Source organism: Lissotriton vulgaris, chromosome 4_1 (genome assembly GCF_964263255.1).
Source record: "Lissotriton vulgaris chromosome 4_1, aLisVul1.2, whole genome shotgun sequence".
In the NCBI taxonomy this organism is placed as follows: Eukaryota; Metazoa; Chordata; class Amphibia; order Caudata; family Salamandridae; genus Lissotriton; species Lissotriton vulgaris.
Genome location: NC_141691.1, coordinates 1,399,357,660 through 1,399,379,844, shown reverse-complemented (window position 1 = coordinate 1,399,379,844; position 22,185 = coordinate 1,399,357,660). Strand labels below are relative to the sequence as shown.

The 22,185-nt window shown below is 44.4% G+C and overlaps 1 protein-coding gene across 1 annotated transcript in view; it reads right to left on the bottom strand.

The window, feature by feature from the left end:
* Window positions 1–22,185, bottom strand: part of TTC39C (tetratricopeptide repeat domain 39C) — a 512,445-nt gene that overhangs the window by 156,257 nt on the left and 334,003 nt on the right. Inside the window, exons 7-8 of the mRNA XM_086965646.1 lie at window positions 14,546–14,639; window positions 11,245–11,352 (exon numbers count right to left, since the gene is read on the bottom strand). Of these exons, the coding sequence (XP_086821772.1) occupies window positions 11,245–11,352; window positions 14,546–14,639 (202 nt within the window). The remainder of the gene's footprint in view (window positions 1–11,244; window positions 11,353–14,545; window positions 14,640–22,185) is intronic.

The window sequence follows — 22,185 nt, the reverse complement described above, 5'->3', positions numbered from 1 at the left end:
ATGTTACTCTTCTGCCTGCAACTCTGCAAGCAAAGGCTTCGCTCATAATGTGAAAAGGTTGGTGAGTAAATAAGTGAAGGAATGTCTGAATGGCTGGATGGATTACTGAAAGGATGAATGCATGAACGAAAGGGGGAATGGTTAGATAATGAAAGAAAGGATGGATGGATGAGTGAATGAATGGAAGTATGGATGAGAGAAAAGGTAAATAGATGGATGTATGGGTGGAAGGGTAGCTGGATGGGTAAAAGTGTGGATGGGTGTGAAAGGATGGATGAGTGAAAGGGCAGCTGATGGGCGAGTGAGTTGGTGGATGGGTGTGTGAAAGGATGGATGGGTGGATGAATGAAAGGGTAGATGATGGGCAATTGAATGGATGGACGGATGAATTGATAAGTGAAATGGTGAATGGATGGACGAGTGAAAGGGTGGATGTAAGGATTGATGAGTTAGTGAAAGGGGGTAGATGGACAAAAGGATGGATAGATGAGTGAAGTGAAAGGGTGGATGGATGAGAGAACAGATGGCTGGATGAGTGAACGGATGGTTGGATGAGTGAAAGAATGGATGAGTAATAGGATCAATGGATGGATTCATGAATGGATGTGTAAATGGGTGGGTAGATGGATGGATGGATAAGTAAGAGGGGGATGGAGAGAGAAAGGGAGGATGAATGACTGAAAGGGTGAATGGGTGGATGGGTGGAAGGATAAATGACTGGGTGAATGGATGAGTAAGTGAATGGGTGGATGGATGAGTAAGTGAATGAATGGCTGGGTGGAAGAGTGGATGCATAGATGATTGTACAGATGGATGGGGTGAAAGGGTGGGTAGATGAATAATGGATGTATGAGTGAAAGGGTGGATGGAAATTTTTCAGGCAATGAAATTTGCTTTCATTGCCTGAAAGCGCCGTGACTCGCTCCTCGCTTCCGAGCAGAGTGGTCGCTCCCCTGCTGCTGCGTCCTCGCTGCAGAAGGCATACCACAAGACTTACAGTACTTTTTGGCATTTATATTCTGCTTTAACTTCTGATTGCCGCTGCGCGCTGCTTGTGGCGATTTGGCCCATTTGCATAGTTGATTAGCTGTCTGCTACTATTGTTGCATTGCCGGCGTGACTCCAGCTGCAGATTTAATCCCTGATTGGTTGCGTGTGCTCAGAATCGCCGCTTTACCTATTGTCTTTGTCTATTGACAGCATTTGTCTGCATTTGTGTTTTTTCACCCCAAGCGCTCTCTCCGTCCTGACCCCTCCGCCTCCATTTTGTGTTTGTTGACCTCCTCCTCAGCCCGACCCGCCTCCCAGCTGAACCGCCCTCCCACAGTAAACAAACAGCGCTCCATTGCCTGAAAGCGCCGTGACTCGCTCCTCGCTTCCGAGCAGAGTGGTCGCTCCCCTGCTGCTGCGTCCTCGCTGCAGAAGGCATACCACAAGACTTACAGTACTTTTTGGCATTTATATTCTGCTTTAACTTCTGATTGCCGCTGCGCGCTGCTTGTGGCGATTTGGCCCATTTGCATAGTTGATTAGCTGTCTGCTACTATTGTTGCATTGCCGGCGTGACTCCAGCTGCAGATTTAATCCCTGATTGGTTGCGTGTGCTCAGAATCGCCGCTTTACCTATTGTCTTTGTCTATTGACAGCATTTGTCTGCATTTGTGTTTTTTCACCCCAAGCGCTCTCTCCGTCCTGACCCCTCCGCCTCCATTTTGTGTTTGTTGACCTCCTCCTCAGCCCGACCCGCCTCCCAGCTGAACCGCCCTCGCCCCTCCCCCTCCTCTGTCCATTAATGTCAGATGGTCCCACGCGCAGCGTCCACGCGCTTCGGACACGCCGAAGGTGCGCCAAAGGTAAGCCCGTCTACGCCCGTCCGCGCCTGGACCGCGCCCAGCGCCAGATCCCCTGCCCCTCGCGCTGCCCAGCCCTCCCGCATTACCTACGATGCCACCACCCTCCTAGCCCTCAACCCCGGTCGCGCCCCCAAATGCGTCCAAGCCGCCCCTGGACACACCCATGGACCTTTCTCTTGCTACTCCTGCAAATTCAGCGGCACCGACAACATCTCTGCTACGACCACACCACAGATTCCCGACCCCAACCACCTACAATGCATCCTTCTCAACACCAGATCGATCCACAGGCACGCCATTGACCTATGGAATCTACTAGACACCATCTCTCCAGACATCGCCTTCCTTACGGAAACATGGATGAATGCTTCCTCCGCACCAGACATCACAATTGCCATTCCTGAAGACTATAAGATCACCCACAAAGACCGTACCAGCCACACAGGAGGAGGAATCGCTATCGTGCACAAGAAATCTATCCGCATCTCAACCAGCTCCGACGTCAATCTCGCAAACTCCGAACACCTTCACTTCCAGATCCACATCGATCCCAAAACAACACTCAGAGGCACGCTCCTCTACAGACCACCAGGACCCCGCGCAAAATTCAGTGAAGACATCACGGACTTCATCACCCCACACGCACTCCCCTCCAAAGATTACATCCTTCTGGGAGACCTCAACTTTCACCTTGAAAAGACCAACGACCGCAACACCACCACCCTCTTGGACAACCTCGCCAACCTCGGACTTAAACAACTAGTCACTTCCCCCACCCACATCGCAGGTCACACACTCGACCCCATCTTCACATCCAGCAACCATGTCTCCTTCAGCCACACTACGGATCTCCTCTGGACCGACCACAGCTGCGTCCACTTCATCTACAACAAGCCGAAACCCATCAACCCCTCCCAACCTACCCTGCAAAGAAACTGGAACAAAATCACCACGGACCAAATCTCCGCATCGCTCCTTCGAAACTCCCCAGCCCTCTCTTCCAACGCCAACGATGCCGCCTCCAACCTCACTCTATGGTTATCCAACACCGCCGACACCTTAGCTCCACTGAAAAAACGTCAAAGCAAACCTGGCAGCAAGAAAGCCTCATGGTTCAACGATGATCTCAAGAAGTCCAAGAAACTCTGCCGCTCCCTTGAAAAGGCCTGGAAAAAAGACCCAACCACCAGCACCAAGGACGCCTTCAAAAGCGCCACCCGCTCTCACCACCAACTGATCCGAAAAGCCAAGAAAACAGCATTCAAGGATCGACTTGACAACAACGCCCACAACAGCAAGGAACTTTTCAACATCGTCAAGGAATTTACCAATCCCTCGGCCAACTCCAACGACATCACACCCTCTCAAACCCTCTGCGACTCCCTAGCCTCTTTTTTCCACAACAAGATTGCAGACATCCACAACAGCTTTGACAACCAACCCGGAAACCAACCCACCCTACCATCTGCTGACCATCTTCCCCCCGTGAACACCCTTAACGCTTGGAACCCAATCTCCACCGAGGACACCATCCGCCTGATGAATTCCATCCACTCAGGATCCCCCACAGACCCATGCCCTCACCACATCTTCAACAAAGCAGACTCCGTCATCGCACCGCACCTCCGAGACGTCATCAACTGCTCCTTCAACTCCGCCACCTTCCCAGAAGACTGGAAACACGCTGAACTCACCGCCCTTCTGAAAAAACCAACAGCGGACCCCACCGAACTCAAAAATTACCGCCCTATCTCGCTTCTTCCATTCCCGGCCAAAGTCATCGAGAAAGCCGTCAACAACCAACTCGCCGCTTTCCTCGAAGCCAACAAATCCCTCGACCCCTCACAATCTGGCTTCCGAGCAAAACATAGCACTGAGACCGCCCTCATCGCAGCAACAGACGACATTCGAACTCTACTGGACAACGGAGACACAGTCGCCCTCATCCTCCTCGACCTCTCTGCAGCATTCGATACAGTCTGCCACAGCACCCTCCTACAACGCCTCAATAACATCGGAATCCAAGGAAAAGCACTTGAATGGATCACCTCGTTCCTCACCGGAAGAACCCAGAGAGTCCGCCTTCCTCCATTCAAGTCCGAGGCCTCTGAAGTCATCTGCGGCGTACCTCAAGGATCCTCACTCAGTCCCACCCTCTTCAACGTATACATGAGCCCCCTCGCGGCCATCGCACGCCAACACAACCTCAACATCATCTCCTACGCGGACGACACTCAACTAATCCTCTCTCTCACCAATGACCCCAGCACCGCCAAAACTAACCTACACGAAGGAATGAAAGAAGTTGCCGAATGGATGAAACAAAGCCGTCTGAAACTGAACTCAGACAAAACAGAAGTCCTCATCTTAGGTACTTCCCCCTCTTCATGGGACGACTCCTGGTGGCCGGAAGCCCTTGGAAAAGCACCCATCCCGACAGACCACGCACGGAACCTGGGCGTCATCCTGGATTCCTCACTTTCGATGAACAGACAAGTCAACGCCGTATCCTCTTCATGCTTCAACATTCTTCGCATGCTCAGAAAAACATTTCGCTGGATCCCCTCCGAAACAAGGAAAACAGTCACCCACGCTCTGGTCACGAGCCGACTGGACTACGGAAACACCCTCTACGCAGGTACTACCGCAAAACTCCAGAAAAAACTCCAACGAATCCAAAACGCATCAGCCAGGCTCATATTAGACATCCCACGCAACGAACACATCTCTGATCACCTTAAAGACCTCCACTGGCTACCCGTCAATAAGAGGATCACTTTCCGACTGCTTACCCACGCACACAAATCACTCTACGACATCGGACCAGATTGCCTCAACTCTCGACTGTCCTTCTACACCCCCCCCCCCCGCCATCTACGGTCTTCCAGCCAAGCCCTCGCCACTGTACCTCGCATCAACAAGACCACCATGGGAGGTAGATCCTTCTCATACCTGGCTGCTAAAACATGGAACTCACTTCCCGCTTACCTGCGCCTCACCCAAAACCACCTAGCGTTCAGAAAACAGCTTAAAACGTGGATATTTGACAAATAATCCTCCTCCCCTCCCTAAGCGCCTTGAAACCCTCTGGGTATATAGTGCGCTATACAAATTTTATGACTTGACTTGACTTGACTAGGGATGGATGAGTGAAATGAGGGACAGAAGGATATATGGTGGATAGGTGTGCAAATGGTTGAATATGTTTGGATATAGATGGGCACACAGATGGGAGGACAGACCTTTTTAGTGTAAAAATAAGGCTGGGGATACTGATTACGACAGACCAAACTCAATGTTCCATTTTCTCAGAGCGGGTCTCCGTACCAAAAGGTACTGAAAGCAGCAGCTGGCATAAATAAGGGGTTTGGGACCAGGCACTCTGTTGGGGAAAAAACGATTGATTGGGATGCAGCCAAAGTGATTGCCAGTGGATGAGATTAATAATTAAAGCATTCCAACCCATATAATACGTTCATTGCGTCCCAAATACTTTAAGGAAGATAACAGGAGGTACACAACACCCACCCACCCACCGGTAAAAAAATGGCGGGGAGCCACAGCCAACTGCCGATTAGGTCAGGGGAGCCACAGGTCAAAAAAGTTTGGGAACCACTGTCTTATGGTCTATTACAAAGGACTTCAGAAGTATTGGGTAGAATTGTTCTCCGGCGCTCTCTCCAACCTCCTTACTTCAACCTTAGGTTCCACTTCAGTACAAGAAATCAAACTTTATGCACAGCCTACTACACATACACACACTTACACATCATCCATGCTACGCAAGGACAAAGTGAAGGACCCGCTTGCAAAGGTCTGGCAGACAAATTTAAAAACACAGAAAAGGTCAGAAGACAACTCAAACTTGCAGGTGACAGGTAAAAAGGCATGTCCTGACACTGTAATCTCTTCCTGCCAGCACTAGCAATCCTCTACAGCCACTGAGGTAGCAGAAGTCAAGCTCAGTTAAGGAAGGCGGACATGGTTACTTTCTACAGGCCGCAAAGCTCTGTTCTGGGCCATATTCTGTGTCACAGAAAACTCTCAGCACATAGGCTTGATTGTTGTGTGTATGTACGTGAAAAATCAATGAAACTATTAAACTTGATATGCGGCGCTTGAGGCAAGGGCCATGGTCCCCAGTGCCAAGCAGGGGGCATTTGGTGTCCCAACAGTAAATTTCTCAGGTGTAACACTACTCCATTTGTGTTCATGTAACCGATTCAACCATGCCACAATATTTATATTAAGCCACGTTTTTTAAAGTGTCATTCTTAGTTCATTGTGTGTTACATTAGGATGAAAGGACAACAATATTGAGCTAAATACATGAAGATGCGATGACTACAGCTATATTGCAAGAGCATTATTGATAATTAGATCACATGACAACTGTACTAGATGATTGCATGGTCCCAGAGGTGACTTCAAGTGCTACCTCACTATTGGTTTGCTGTACCAGGGGCAACTGTCTACAACAATTGGTACCAAGAACAACCTAAATGTGAAGCAATCACTGCAAGTTAGGACACGGCTCTTCAAAGCTTCAATAGCTTTGTTTTCCTTCGCAAGCACAAGTCCTCAAGATCCTCTCTGAGCCTCTTCACTTCTAGAACCGGGATCAATTTGTTGAAAGCACATTAAGCCTCAATCATATGGGTACTCCGATGTTAATTATAAGCTAAAATGGCACGAACTGCAGTAAGAGTGTTTCACCGAAGTGTCCCGGAGAAAAACACAACAAAACCATCATACCAGCACTATGGGCCACCATGGTTCCCATCTTTCAATGGATGATGGAAACAGGCCCAACAGCATCAGTCAGTCTCACTGTACAGAGCAATCAACATTAACATGATTTTGAAACTTTTAATTCTCTGGACAGGAACGTGCTGCAGATCTTTCAGATGTGTATGCAGGAAAGGAACATTGAAAAAAGGAGGTATATCGCTTACAGCCAAGAAACTGCATGAGAAGTCATGTCATAGCTTCAAAATACAGAAGAAACTCAGCACAGTTAAAACAAGAATCACATTAGTAAATAAGAGGATAAAGTTAATGCCAAATTTCCAACAAGAGCCGTACCACCATGAACACCAAATTCAATATTGAACAAAAGGTACCTTCAAGTAGACTTCTTTGGGTGGCAATGAAGAATCTGAGATTTAGCAGTACTCTGAGATAGAAGTTAGCAGTAAAGAAGTAGTGTGAAAAGGTTTTAAAAACAAATTATCCTAGAGCTAAAGTTGTTAAGAATCAGAATTAAACCAGGCTCTTGAAGTATTACGCAGTAGCCACCTTTTCCCCAGTTAGGTGGCATTGAAGGTGAATCAGTATTTTTTCAGGAGATCTATTCTTTGATGGAAGATTGTTCGGATTAGCTGGTGAGTTTTCACAAAGAGATTATAGTAGATTGCATGTCATTTTGGAAGGACGCTGACAGAGCAACGTGGAGTCAGGAGCAACTGAAGGGAAAATATTGGTGATCGAGGTACTAGGTGTACCTCAGGGTCACATGAACAAGGCCTATCTCTGGGTGGATGGCAAATATATAGTGATCAAGTGGCTGAGTTATTGACTCCACTTTTAAGTTATTCAATGAGATTTAGAACGACTCAGCAAGGGTGCGGGTTCTTCTTCTTTGAAACAAAGAAGAAGTTTTTCGAGAATCAAATTGATTCCTCTAAAAACTCCAGCAAACAGCTATTTGAAGTAGTGAAGCAACTAGCTGGGAAGCTTACAGATACAGCCCCTTTTCCTTCACAGGCCCTTTGTGATTCCGTGACCAACTTCTTTTTCACCAAAGTTAACGACATCTATTCTGAGTTCTCAATTAAAGACACTCATGTTCCCCCAGCTACTCAAATTAACCCTCCCACTTGCTTACTGACCCAATTTGAAGGATTGGAGGAGGATCAAATTAGGGACATTATGATGTCCATAAAACAGGTTTGGCTCTAGACCCATGTCCTCCTAAAGTCTACCTACCTGTGATTGACGTTATCAGCACCACCATCACACAAGTTTGTAATATGATCCTCAGGTCAGGGATATACCCGAACATGCTAAAGAATACTCTGCTAAAACCGCTCCTAAAAAAACCATCTTTAGATAAGGAGCTGTTGAAAAACTATAGACCTATCGCCAGCCTCCCATTTCTTGCCAAAGTGCTTGAAAAGGTAATGAACACTCAGCTGGATGATTATCTCGAGCAAAACAAACTGCTGGATGATACGCAGTTCGGATTTCGAAAGCTCCATGGCACTGAGACGGCTCTCATTAAAGCCGCAGACGACATTAGAACAATCAGAGATCATGGAGGGACAGCAGTGCTTATTATGTTGGATTATCGGCCGCCTTCGACACGGTCAATCACTCCATCTTGATTGACCGTGTCGGAAATTTGGGCATCCGATCCAGCGCTAAAGAACTACTCACCTCGTTTCTTTCCAGCAGAACTCAAGCAGTCACGCTGGGTCCTTTCAAATCACCAGAGCTTGCCTTACCTTTTGGAGTTCCTCAGGGCTCATCGCTAAGTCCAACACTGTTTAATATCTATGTGTTGGACTTGGCGAGAGTGATTAAAACCTACCATATGAGCCTTACCTCCTATGCTGATGATACCCAGCTGGTGCTCGCTATCAAGAATGACGGGGAGCAGGTAGCGGCACTGTTTCAAGAGGGTATGCTGGCTACTAAAGATTGGATTCAGGCCAACTGCTTAAGGTTGAACTCCGAAAAGACGGAGGTAGTTATCTTTGGTAAGATCGTCCCTCAATGGTCTCCTGAGTGGTGGCCTCCGTCTCTGGGAACTCTACCAACACCGTCAGTTATGGTCAGAAACTTGGGTATAGTTTTTGATGAGAAACTTAATTTTGCAGCACACGCCAACCAGACAGTAGCAAATGCTCATCACAAACTTAAATTGATATGGAAAATTCTCCCATTTCTCTCTGACAGCGCGGGTAAAACAGTGGTGAGCACACTTGTGCTCTCCTCCTTGGACTACTGTAATGGCTTATTTGCCAATGCACAATCCCGGGTAATCTCCAAACTTCAAATGATCCAAAATGCGGCAGCCAGATTATTATCCAGAACTCCAAAATTCAAATCAGTCAGTCACATAATTAAGAGTTACCACTGGCTAACAATTAAAAACCGCATTAAATTCAAATCACTGTGTCTAACTTTCAAAGGTACTCACAACCAAGGCCCAAGGTTTCTGCAAGAGCAGCTTTCCATCTACTGGCCATCAAGACAACTGAGATCGATGCAGTTACATCAGTTAGCAGTACCCCGTACCAGAACGGTTACTTGGGGAGACAGGCGCTTCACAGTGTCTGCAGCCAGACTCTGGAATTCGCTTCCGCTGACTATCAGATCGGCACAGTCTCTCCTCCAGTTTAGGAAGCTGGTGAAGACTTGGTTATTCAACCAGTAATGAATCTTCCGCCTAAACGCTGCCATTACTCAGAGATCCTTTTAGTAATCTTAGCGCCAAGACGCCCAAGGGCAAACGTATGTGCTCTACAAATCGTATAAATAAATAAATAAAAATTCTGCTGGACTGGAGTGCTTAAGTGTTTTCTGAATGGATGTTGAACACTGAATTAATTATTCCTTTTGGAGAATAAAAGCTTGGACAGCAACCGGATCTATTTTATGAGAAGTTCATCTTTATTCCTTTACCTCCCCCACAACATTATTTCTCTCGTGCCTGTCATGACCAAACCCTTCTCCACTGCCCTCAACCCAGAACACCAATTTGCTCCCCGAAAACATGTATCTATATATCTGTCACCGAGTTATGTACATCTAAATGCATGTATACATTGTGAAACAAAGGGCATTTGTATTCCGTGATATGCTGCGCTGCCTTATGAGGTCAGCCCGATGATTTATTTATAACCACAAATAAATAATAAACATGATCAAACCCCTCTGACTCAATCTTTGAAGCACTGCAGCAGGAAATGACTTTTCTCGCAGCATTTATACTAAAATGAAAAGAGTCCCTTTTAATGTAATAATGGTTCATTCAATCAAATGCTTTGGTCTTTCTATAAATAAGGAAATAAATATCCCAATTAGAAATGGATGTCTTTGGTTTATGTGTATTATTGTAGTCGGTAACCCGCTAGCAAATGTGGAGTTCAAGTGCAGGCTAACTCAGAAGGGACTTAATTCAAGTGAGGTAGGTCAGCTCATATAACGTTATGCATTGCTGTGGTAAACTTTCGTGAGAACGCGTGCCACCATAATAAATTAGCATGTGACAATGTCAAAAATATAACTTCAAATAATGTACACTCAAGTGCAAAAAGGTAAATAAGCCTTAGTTATATGTAAAGTGATTTGCATATGGGTTGGTAGGGAGTCCGAGTGCACGTTTCTTCCCTTTATGTACAGATATTCTTGAAAGAGCTTGCCACCTACACATTGCTAATTTCCCAAAACCCAAAACACAAACACTGGTTTGAGTATTACACAAGATTAATTAAACATTAAAACCTAGCTTAGCCATTAATGGGCACATTTTCTTAAGTGTCTTAATGTTGGGAAAAGATTCCAGCCCCAGTCGTGTCCTTTTGCACAAAATAACATTAGCAGAGGAACCACCACGGAAAATGTTGTCCACCACATGATACACAGGGAGGCTGCCCTAACCAATTCTAAAAAAAAAAAATAACTAAGAGTTCTTTATCCAACAAGACAGAAATAAGGGAAGATGACTTTTGAATGCAGTACACACCCTGAGCCGCACAGTACAAGCTCGAACACGGATGGTAAATAAATGTAAGCCTTTTGAGAGAGAGACAGCGCGAAGTTAGCCTTTCAGGACAACACAAGGGCACTATACAGAAACTGCCTGACTTACAGCTCTGTGATAATTAAAAATCCTCCAATTTGTGGAGAAAATTCGGAATAATTAGTAGAACTTACCAGATGAATTTTCCACATCGTCGAAATAGTGTTGAGAAAAAAATGTATGTGGTGGATTGAACTATATACATACCATTTCTTCTAAAAAAAAAAAAAATCGAATATTTTCAGTTACCACCAAATTCTAAATCAGTCCCTAAATCTTAAGCAATAAAAAATGGATAAAGTAATGCAACAAAATATCTTCTACTTCATACGTTCTTTTATAATGTGACCTAAACCGTATGCATAGCACTTTACAGGTTTTATTTTTAAATATTTTACTAATCAGGGGTATAGCAGCTGCATGATTCACGTGTGGTTGCTGCTTCACTTCCGAAATACGTACACACAAAGTATATACACCAGTTATCACACTAATTCACAATCAGGTTATAAAAACATAGTAATGCAAAGGTGCAGTTTATTCACTCATATAATTAAGCTGCGACAGCAAAGGTGTACCGACCTGCTGTAAGATAGGCATAATAGCACTGGGACCATCGCGACTCATTTTTTAGCCTCTCAAAAGATGTGAATGCCTCCTTAAAATTCAGCTCGATCATACTACACCAGCCTAAAAATGAAATAAAAACAAGATTGCTATTTTGTAGATTAGTTTGAAACAGAATGAATACCTAAGACTTTGGGTTGATAACAGTAATTTACATGGTTTTTCCAACGAATAAAAATCTTGTTATAAGATTAATACCCCACTTCTAGATGGAGCACAGAGTTCATAACATCATCTTTAGCTGACTCTAGGATCAATAATATATAACCAATATTTTTTAAAGCTAAAGGGCTTCATTTTATAAAATGTACCACCCTCTGAGGTAGATGATAAGAAATAAATTACTTACCTATATCAATAGTTCTCCAGCGTTGGCGTCTTTCTTAGATTCCCATGTTTGAATCATACCCCATTAACAGGTTGCTTGATTATACGTTAGTAATAAATTAACATTTCCATCGCAGTAGTTGGAACACAGTTGCGCTTTAGGAGTCCAAATACCGAATTTCAAAAACCCGAAGTCCATCCAGTTCGGTGAAAGTGCACTACAGTCCACTCTCCCTATGGACCGCCATAACTTAGATTTTCTAGGGTACAATGGTGGAAGAAGAAAACCTGAGACATTTGACAGAGTGGCGTAGCTAGACCATTTGTGGCACTGCGGCGGCTGCATGTAAAAGCGGTTGCTGGCGGTTCCAGTGTTTGCCGCCCCGCAACAGCCACAGGTAAGAACGGACACCCCTCCCTACACTGATCTGACAGGAGAGCAGGGACTGTTGCATGTGAATCTATGAAACATGCCAATACTGGAGAACTGACGTTCAGGTAAGTAAAAATGTTCTTCTACAACATTGAACTTTTTGCAAGACAGCATAACTCAATTCCAGCTACGCACATTAATATCAAGCAAAACTGTGAAAAACTGCAATTGTAGCAAAGAAAAGCTCCACCCAATCCCCTCTTGAACTGTAATGTCTCGAGTTCTGAATGGGATAATCACTTCAGAGCTATATACCAGGTGGAGAAAGAGTGCTTGGGGGACTTGTTAGGGATCAAATTATCTCACTCTAACTTTGTAGGTTACTCTCCAGGAAGTTACCCAGGCTATCTGGCAAAGCCGAAGTAGAAAAGCACCAGGATCAGATGGCGTCCCAATGGACATCATCAAATGTAATACCGATGTAGGGGAGCCCATGTTAACAAATGTTGTCAACAACTCATTATCTAGTAGGATCCCAAGATCCTGGGCTTTTTCCATTATAGTCTCTATCTTTAAGAAAGGGGATCGCCTGACGACTTAATGTTATCACCTCATTTCGCATTCAGCATGCCGCAAACTGCAGGTTCTAATCTGCCTTTTCGGAACATTTATAACCCTCAATGCATTTCGGCAGCCCTTTATGGAGCTGGGGTCTCGGGACATAACGCTGAGTCTCTTCAGACCGAGGAAAACTGTATCTGTAGGCGCTTCATGCATCTGCTGCCCACCAGTTCTCATTTTGTTATCCATTCAGAACTCAAGCTCCAGTATATAACGGATAAGGCGAAGTTGGTCCTTCTTTTATTCTGGGTCAGCGTTTAGGCTAACATTGAGGCGAGTGTAAACAGACATTTCAGATTGCCTCAAATTGGCTAAAGAATCCTCAATCTCTTGGTTAGCCAATGTCCCAAAACATTTGATAGCATTGAGCATGCCAAGCCTCTTTAGTTCACCTTGCACTTTAAAAAAAATCTGATAAACTGCTTGTGAAGCGTCACTTAGAGCTTTTTCATTTGCCAAGATTGCAGTCTGAATATGTTAAAAAAATCTGTTCCAGATTATCTTGCATTCTTTGTACCTGTGGGGCTCACATTGTATTTCAATACTGGGTTTTCACGTTGGGAGAGAATCACACATTTTTTGTTTCAACTTTCAGGGTAGATGCTGTATGGCATTTAGTGTGCTTTTCCAAGATGGGAGGTCTTTGGGGGTCTCCAATTCGGTTTTTCCTTGTGACAGTCTGTCAGAGTAGACACCGATTCACTTTTTTTTGTGAAAATTTTATAAACCCTTTTAACCATTATTTAGTAAGCCAATTTAAAAATTCTTGAGATTCAGGAAATGCAGGAATGCTTTGTTTTAACTTCAGTTTTTAAACAGTTATGATGTTTTTTATAGTGTACATTCCCTTCGGAAAGCTGCAGTGAGATTCAGGAAATCAATGCAGGGTTAGTGCAATATCTATTTTTAGCGTTAGGAAGGGTCCCACTCAGTCGAGCCACTGTCACCGATAGAAGCAGTGATCTGAGAAGATGCAGTGCCAGTGGAAACGTATCGGTCACTCTGGAGTGTTTAGCTTAACTGCTCTTAGACTGCTGCATCACCCATTAAGGGTGACTGTTTTCCAGATGATATTTCACTGAATTGTAACACTGATGGATACATGAGATTGAATTATATTTTATGTATGTCTTATTTATGTAAGTTTTATGGATACTCGTCTGCCGAATAAAGTGATTTGAACTTGATAAAACTACTCTGTTATAGCAACAACAACAAAAAAAAGAAAAAACAGTGTAGGTTGTCTGGGATTACAGTAGTATATTTACCGATTTACCTTGTTGAGCTCAACTTTTAGTGACACCACTGCTTGGTAACGACATGAATATCCAAACTTTTCAAAACAAAAATGAAAAAGGAGTGCTAAAAAATAAAATTATTTTGTATGTATCATAGTTATGAAAATTCAAAATGAAGTCTTTTCTTCCAAAAAGTCTAAAATATCAATCATACGATCAGATTCAGTCCATCATTAAGTGAGTAGTCATTTATCAGTTCCAAATCAATTTTTTAAAATTCATTTATCAAATGTAATTCCGCCCAGCTAACGTGTTTCGTCCATGAGGACTTCATCAGGCTTGGTATCTGTGTGTGCCTAGTGTCACTGTATGATGTACAGTTCCTCTTATGGCCAGATATGTAGGGAAAATATCAAGATTCCCAGTAGTTTTATTCTCCCTGAATGGGATCTTGAGGTGGACAACTCACCAAATGTGGGAAATCTTCCATCAATGTTACAGTCTGCTATAGTCCCCATTCAATCTATAAACATATTAAATGCTTAAGGCCCATTGAACAGATAAGTAACATTTTCAAATAAAATCTAAATTATTGACAGACCACTAAATCCTGAATATTAACAGTCAATTGGTTAATCGACAGCATTTTAAAACACAATATACACTGTTTGAAAGTGTGAGTGCTTTTCTTGCTTACCAATTTCATACAGACACACATGTTGGATCTCTCTTTGATCTGTTGCTAGTTCCAAAGCAGTATTGAAAGAAGTCAAGGCACTGTTGATTTGACACTAGAATAGACAAAAGGCATGAGCACACATTAGAAATAGGGCAATTCAAGCTGATAAAGCTACTCCTGATAACAAATGCATTCGGCACAGAGGAATGTCATGGTTGGCTTGTTTGAACTTTAGGCAGCACATGTTACTTTTAAGTAATTCTGTGGGTCCTGATACAATGGAAAGATAATATATAAGTATAAAGGCTTATTCATGCTAGAATTCCATCACCACTCGCGGACTACACTTCTCCGCTTTTTAATTGTCACCTCAGGTTATGAACCTTTTACACAGAAACTGACAGACGTTTGTGGGTGCAAAGCATAGCATTATGCTATATACAGACTGGAAAAAGGTTCATATAAAGCTCACGCTCTGAATCATTCATTGGTTGCCTGTGGATGATTTTACACACTACGTGACCAAAAGACTTCAAACACCCAAGTAGCTTGATGACAAATTAGCAATTTACATTTCAAACAAGAGTCTGTAAAAGCAGCTTTTTTTAACTGATGAGCTTCTAAAACTCAAGAAGAGGGGCAGGATTTCGATTTCTGGTCATTGTGTATGTTCATTGTATCTGTAGAACACCATTGTCAATTGGTTCTAGGCGGCACTCTGCCGCATGAGGTACAATCAATGGATCTTTACAAACAGTCTGTCAAAAATCCTAAAATCAATGTACAAAAAAACAGAAAATATTAGAACCAGTTTAAAACAACATCTAAAACATCATTCATAAATATTAACATATAAAAGACAGAATACAAACTAACATTAAAAGGCACGTTTTAGGCATTTTCTCCAAAGATGTATGTAAGGCTCAGAATTCTAAGCAAGCCACAGTAGTAGTAATCAGAACGAACCTCATTGCTACACTTCCTTCTGAAGACTGTCAAAAGTGGCAACAACTAAGAGGTAATGGGCCTTTTCCTTTTTTACTTTCACTAGGAAAACAGCTTTTCATGTTGTGACTAGCTTTACAATGCACCCTTTGAATATATGAGGTGTCTGGGACACTTTAATCCCCAATCTGAACACATATTCTAGCATTGTTTACTTCAAAAGTTAGGCTAGCAAACTGCATGAATGTTTGTAAAAATGTACAAAGTTCACAACCACAAGTTGTGCATTTTTTGTGAATACCTATGTACCAACCCTAAACATAAAATGCACCATAGTGGTGGGTTTCTGTATGTGCAAGTAAGGTTAGCAGAAGAAAGTCTTCAAATCCTAATTCTGTAAATCAAGAATCGGGAATTGCAACCCGGCCAGATTATTAATAGATCGACTAAATACACCTCTTCTCAATGGTCGTATAAAGTTTATTTGGGAAATCCAAGAGTTAGGAAGTCTTTTAATTAATGCTGAGGGAAAAGAAAGAGACAGAGGTGTGTTGGAAAGAGGGAGAGAGAGAGAGTGCGAGATATGGTGCCATAGAGCCGACAACTTCTCCGTTTGTTTAGAATTGTAGGAGAATATGCAAACATGGCAAGTCAAAAGAACAAATGATGGACAGAATGTCGAACAAATCAAACATTCACCCCCAGTCGCAGATCTGGGTCTACTCCATTGTTTTTTTGCTCACAACGCCACCCCCATTCGGATCCAGACATATGTAAATCAGTCTTGACACTGCTCACTATGGGAACAGTCCAGCCCGAACAACCAAGTCAGGTCCTCCCTGGGCTATAAGCAAGCATTCTAGGACCAGTTTCGGGGTATCACTTCTCATCACCCAGACTAGTTTGAATCGAGTGGCACAGTGGCACAGGATCCACATCTGGGCATACCCTTCCCACATAGGGCGACATAAGCAAAAAGAACAAATGATGGACAGAATGCTGAACATATCAAACATTCACCCAGACACAGATCTGGGTTAAATCTGTCGTTTTTTTATCACAACGCCAGCCCAGTTTGGACCCAGCCATATGCCAATCAGTGTGACCCTGCTCCCCATGTGAACAGTCTAGGACATAGGAAGCCATTCATCTAGAATTATAAAACTTGGTTTACAAGAAAAAAACTGTAGGTTGGATATCAGAAAAACGCGATGTGAATTAGTAACAACCTGCTTAGATGTAAAGTAGTTGTTTAAAAATGTTTATTACTTGTCATAAACTGTTACCATCCCAAACAACCTGTCTTGAACTTTTTTAAAATTGTTAATGACTTAACCAATTCACAAGGATTGCACTTCAAAAATACCTTGAATATAATACATAAACTAGAAAGTAGGCTTACGTATCTTGTGTGATATTTGACACTTATCAATATTCAGTGTGATTTGAAGGGAAGACTGTTGTAATCTTCCTACTCTTTTCCTTGGTACACCACCCCCCCCTCCTTCCACTTTGGTTGAAAGTTTTTGCCAGAAGACCGATATTGAAAGTTTTATTTTATGATGCATTACCATAAGTCAAATAATGCTCTCAATAATGAGGGTGAGAAACAACATAAATGTATGACATCTGGCTATAGTGGACGGGAGATCGATAATATAGAAATGCCTATTTTCAGCTAACAAAAATGATTTTACTATGGTTCTGACATCCGAGAGGGAGTGATATATTGCTCTTGCAATGACATCACAACCAGCGGCGGCTCCTTTGCTATGGCGGAGGAGTGTCGTCGCCCCTGCCAGGAGCAGCAGCAGCTGCAAGACATGAATATAGGTATATATCTGTGTTTTCTATTCTTTTCTTCTAAATTTTCGTTCAGGCCACAAGCGTTATTTTGACTGATCACATAAATTTATGATTTGAGGCGGTTATGCTGTTATTTCTCCGATTTATAATCGTGTTACTATTTTTCTTTGTTGAATGAGTGCTTTTTCAATACAATGGTAACTTTATCTCGATGTTTGCATTTACAGCTCCCCTGAAGAAGGGTTAATAACCCGAAATGCATCGTGATTTGTCCAGAAGCTTTGCTTTCATCTAAAGTAGAACGATGGTTGCATACACAATGTGATGTAACATTGATAACTGAATATGTACATTACTCCCAAGATAAGTGAAGATCTGCAAATACTTAGAACCAGTCATCTATTAAATGTAAAGACATGTATTCAAGTTGTTGTCAAATTGTTTTGAATTTCTAAACATTTCTGTGTCATTTAGGAACCCATTGGGTCCAATAGTAGTGTGCACCGTGATGAGTACACCGAGTGGTGTACTCTTAAAGAACTTTACTTATGGTTCTGACATCAGAGAGGGAGTGATGTGCCACTGTTGCAATGAAATCAAAACCAGCTGCGGCTCCTTCCCTATGGCATCGCATGAAAAATAAAATGATAATAAACCATATTTATTATCGTTTTATCTTGATCTTACCGTAGAGTCTTGGGGGAGGGGACAGGGTGATGACAGGCTGGAGGGGGAGTGTTGGACACTGCTATTCAGGCCGCATGACGGTCTGGCCGGCCGTCTCTCAGGCTGGCCAAACCGACCTGGGCACTAAAGATCTCTCCAACCCCAGCTGTGTTGTCGGTTGGAAATAGCAGCCACAGGCTCCCAGACTAACTAGGAGCACAAATCCTCAGCGCTCGGGCCAAACTTGACGCGGCTTTCAGCAGCATGAAAGCAGCTTCAGGCCTCAAGGGGCTCCGGGGACCCCATCCCCTGGGGCCTTTTATGGGAGGAGGGCATGCAGGCTCCCTTCCCTGGCAATAGTGGCAACAGGGAACCCATAGCACATTATGCTGGGGGCCGTTTAGAGAGTCCCAGGGCCCCCAGATGTTTTTGCTTGTTCCCGCCAGGTGGGAGTTATTGGAGTGTCCCTGCCCGAAAGAGCGCAGGCAGTGAAACCAAAGCCTGCTCCCACACAACAGGAGCATTTTCAAAGCTCACACCAGGTGGGACTAGACAAGACTCCCTGCCCGCACTCTTGCGGATGGCAAACTGTTGGGTCTTCTCCTTCCTGCCCTAGCATTCTACACTGAATGTTCCCTGCGTGAAACACTTCCAGGATTCTTGTCTCGGCATATCTGTTCCCATCGATAACTATAGGTTGGGAATAGAGAGGGGCCTGTCCTAGCTCAATTGCGAGTGAGCAGCCAGCACTGCAGATCGCGGGAAGTCCCTTCTGAAATCTGAAGAGAATCTGTCAGATTTCTATGGTGCTGCGCACCTTAGGATCGAAAATTCCATTGCTAAGCAGCTGTGTGCCCCATGGCATGGTTGACCAGGAAAACGCAGGAGGCTGAGATGCCAGAAGCCTCAGAAATTCTCTCACTGAGATCTAGGACCTATACTGAAACATCAGGAATACAGCCTGAATATCCTGGTCGGGGTGCAACAGGGCCTTGAATAGACCTGTGTTCAGAATAGCCCCCAATAAATATCAACGTCTGCGAATCAGTCAGGTGTGACTTTGATTTGTTGACGGTGAACCACAATGATGTCAAGAGGCTCACCGTCGTCTAAAGGTGATCTACGACTAAGGAATTCTCAGCCAGTCATCGAGGTTGGGGAAGATTGGTATCGTCACCCTCCGAAGGTGTGCTATCACCACCGTCTTCACTTCTGTCAACACTCGAGAAGCACTTGTGATGCCAAACGGGAGGAAAATAGGAATCTTGTTGACAACAAGATGGGTGTGTGCTTCTAAAGGCCATCTACAGCAGCTTAGAGGTAGCATTCACAGTTGAGGAGGGCAGGGCGGACTGGTGCCCTTGTTGGCCTGCATGATGCCTACCAGACCCCCATCCCAGGCCTCAAAAGGACTTTGACAACTGCTGTAGTGGTTTGGGGAACTGAAGCTGTCTATATACAAATACCAGAAGTAGCCTATAAATTGCCCTGAGCGATAAGATCCTGGACTCCTGTGGCACGGGGATCGACCCTCCCGTGCTGTTTACCCTGTATGTTGCAATCCCATGCTGTGCATAGCGGATACCCCCGGGCTCCTTATTGACTGCTTGCTGCCTAACATTCCCTGCCAGCGGCCGTGGTCAGTGTGACGACTCGTGCCCCACGAATGTGTGCTGTGCCGGCTCCTGTATGCTGATTCCTCCAGGGGTTCTTGGTTGGGAGACACAGTGTCAACTTCCGACGTTGTCTTGCGGGGCGTCTCTTGGTGGGGGCATTTGCTCGGACCGGCGTCGCAAGATGGAACCTTCACTTCGACAAGTCCTGAATGCTTTGGACTCTCTCCGTGTCGCCTGGGTGAGGATAGCCGAAGACCTTGGCAAACGGCTGGACGCCATAATAGTTTCGCCGTTGGAAGGTAGCCCCGAGGATCGGGAGGAGAGTGGGGTCACGGACGGCGCTGCGCAAGAGGAGGGTGCACCGACTATGACTTCGAGTTTGACCCAGTGGGAGACCCGGACCAGTGATGATGGCGGCTTTGGGCAACCTGACTGTGTGAGTGTGGCCTTGGGACTTGCAGCTGCGCCGCAGTTGGATCTCGTTCACGACCCTGTTTCTGGGACCACCAACTTCGATTTGCCCTTATCGTGTTGTGTTTTGGCAAGATGGCCTGGTGCTTTGCTGCGATCCCTGCATCTCTGGATCGATCGTTTTCTTGGCCTCTGGGTGGCGAGATTGCTCGTGCGGTTGGTCCTGCCTTGCTTGCCCGATCACCCTGATCTTCTAATGTACTGCACTGCTACCTTTCAGCTGAAGCGCCTCGATGGCAGGGACAGAACGGGCCAGGGGTGACCCCTCCATCGGTGTAACCAGGACTGCTCTCCGGATGACTAGTGTGAAGACCCTGACTATTGTTTTGTGTGGTGACGTCGCTGCTTTCTGTTCAAGAGCTGGCTTATTTAAGATCGACGCTGAGCCAGTTAGTGCGGGCGGGGGGGGGGGGGGGGGTTTACTTGTTGTGTTTCTCCCCCTCCGTTTTCTTTCCCTTTCTTTGGGACCATCTGGGGTGACGGGTGCGCTAGTCGAGGGTGGGCCATAGCCTCGTTAGACGCGCAGGGTGGGGGGTTTAGGACCCGTGGGTTAGTTCTTCTTATGTTCTATGGCCCGTTTCTTGGCTAAGCCTTTCTTCTGTATTCCCTCTTGTGGGTTTCTGGGGTACCAAGCATGCCTATGGGGGGGGTGGGCCGTGGCCTTCCGCTGCATGCAGGGTGGGGGGTTGGGGTATAACGTGTTTTTTGTGCTTCTTTGTCTCTATGGCCCTACGTTTCTTCTTTCTAGTCTTTTTCTTCTCTGTCTTCTTCTCCAATGGGACTGGGTTTCGCGTAATCTGGGAGGGTGTCCACCGTGAGTCATTGCGGACTGGTGTGTATGATGCCACTTGTAGGTAGACCATTGTGTTTTAGAGTATTATTTGTGGTTCACTTGGCTTCCTGATTTGTGCCCTTCCCAGGACGATTCCTAACTGTGGTGGGTAGTGGTTCCGGCGACATACTGCATTGCATACTGTTTAATCCTGTTTACACGTAAACGGACCGATGGTTTGTTCTTGATATCCTGATACCATTTTCCTTCAGACTTTAAATTTGAAAATTAGACCTCAATGATCCTGTAATAGATCCTGACGAATCTGCCTTGTTGACCTGTATTGTAATTCAATGCCCTCGGGCTGTGCTCCGGGATGTATGTGTAACCCTTTCTTCTTTGTCAATAAAGGTCTTCCAAAAAAAAAAAAAAAAAAAAAGAATGTTTTGCGAGCGAAATGCGGTTGCAAAACGTTCATATTTTACCATCTACTTCAAGTAGTTACGCCCTACCTAATTAATATTCATGCGGTAGGTCGATCTCTGAACCACTAGGAATCGGTAAATAAATCTCATGGAGTTTCATACATAAGGAATAGAAATTACCAAATTGCAATTCACAGACACTCGTAATGAGGTAATAACCATTTCCAATATTGATACACGTTGCCCTTGGTGAGAAAATCAGTCGCCACATTGAGGCCTGTGACGCCTAGACACCTGCCTATTCACTGGCAAGCAGACGCATGATTTGGACAAAGTGCCCATCAAAGTATCCAAGAGGGCCTTTTTGAAGAAAACCAAGGATTACGATGTGCCAGGCCTTGGGTGTAAAATGCCTGTGAGAATATTAGTCTTGGTTTGTACAGAGAGCAGAAAAGTACCAAAGCACACAGAGAAGTCCTATAGTCATGAAGTAAAGCCAGTAAAGAAATACTGCAAGGTCAAAGTTGTGTTTGCCGTGATTTAATATTTCCACAGTTATTCACATTTCTTGCATCAGAGACGTAATATTAAATACAGACAGGATGCCGACACGTGTTTCGTCACCGAGAATTTTTGAAGGCTGCAACAGGATATATATATACCATCTTACACAATTGTTACGATGACATAGGGATAAGAAATGCAACCGTCAGATCACCATTACCAGGTGTAACAAAAAAAAACACCATTATAGTCTGAAAGGATACCCAGGCAAGAGCCATGTGCATAAAGTGAGATCTTAAAAAAGGGACTGTACATTATTGAATGCCTATGCTAAGAATGTGCAGAGTGCTATAAAGTAATAAAAAGTATATCGATTTGATCAATCAAGTTGATAAGGGAACATGCCATGGACTGTAGTAGTTAACATCGCAAAGAAAAAGGGGGCGGGGTAAA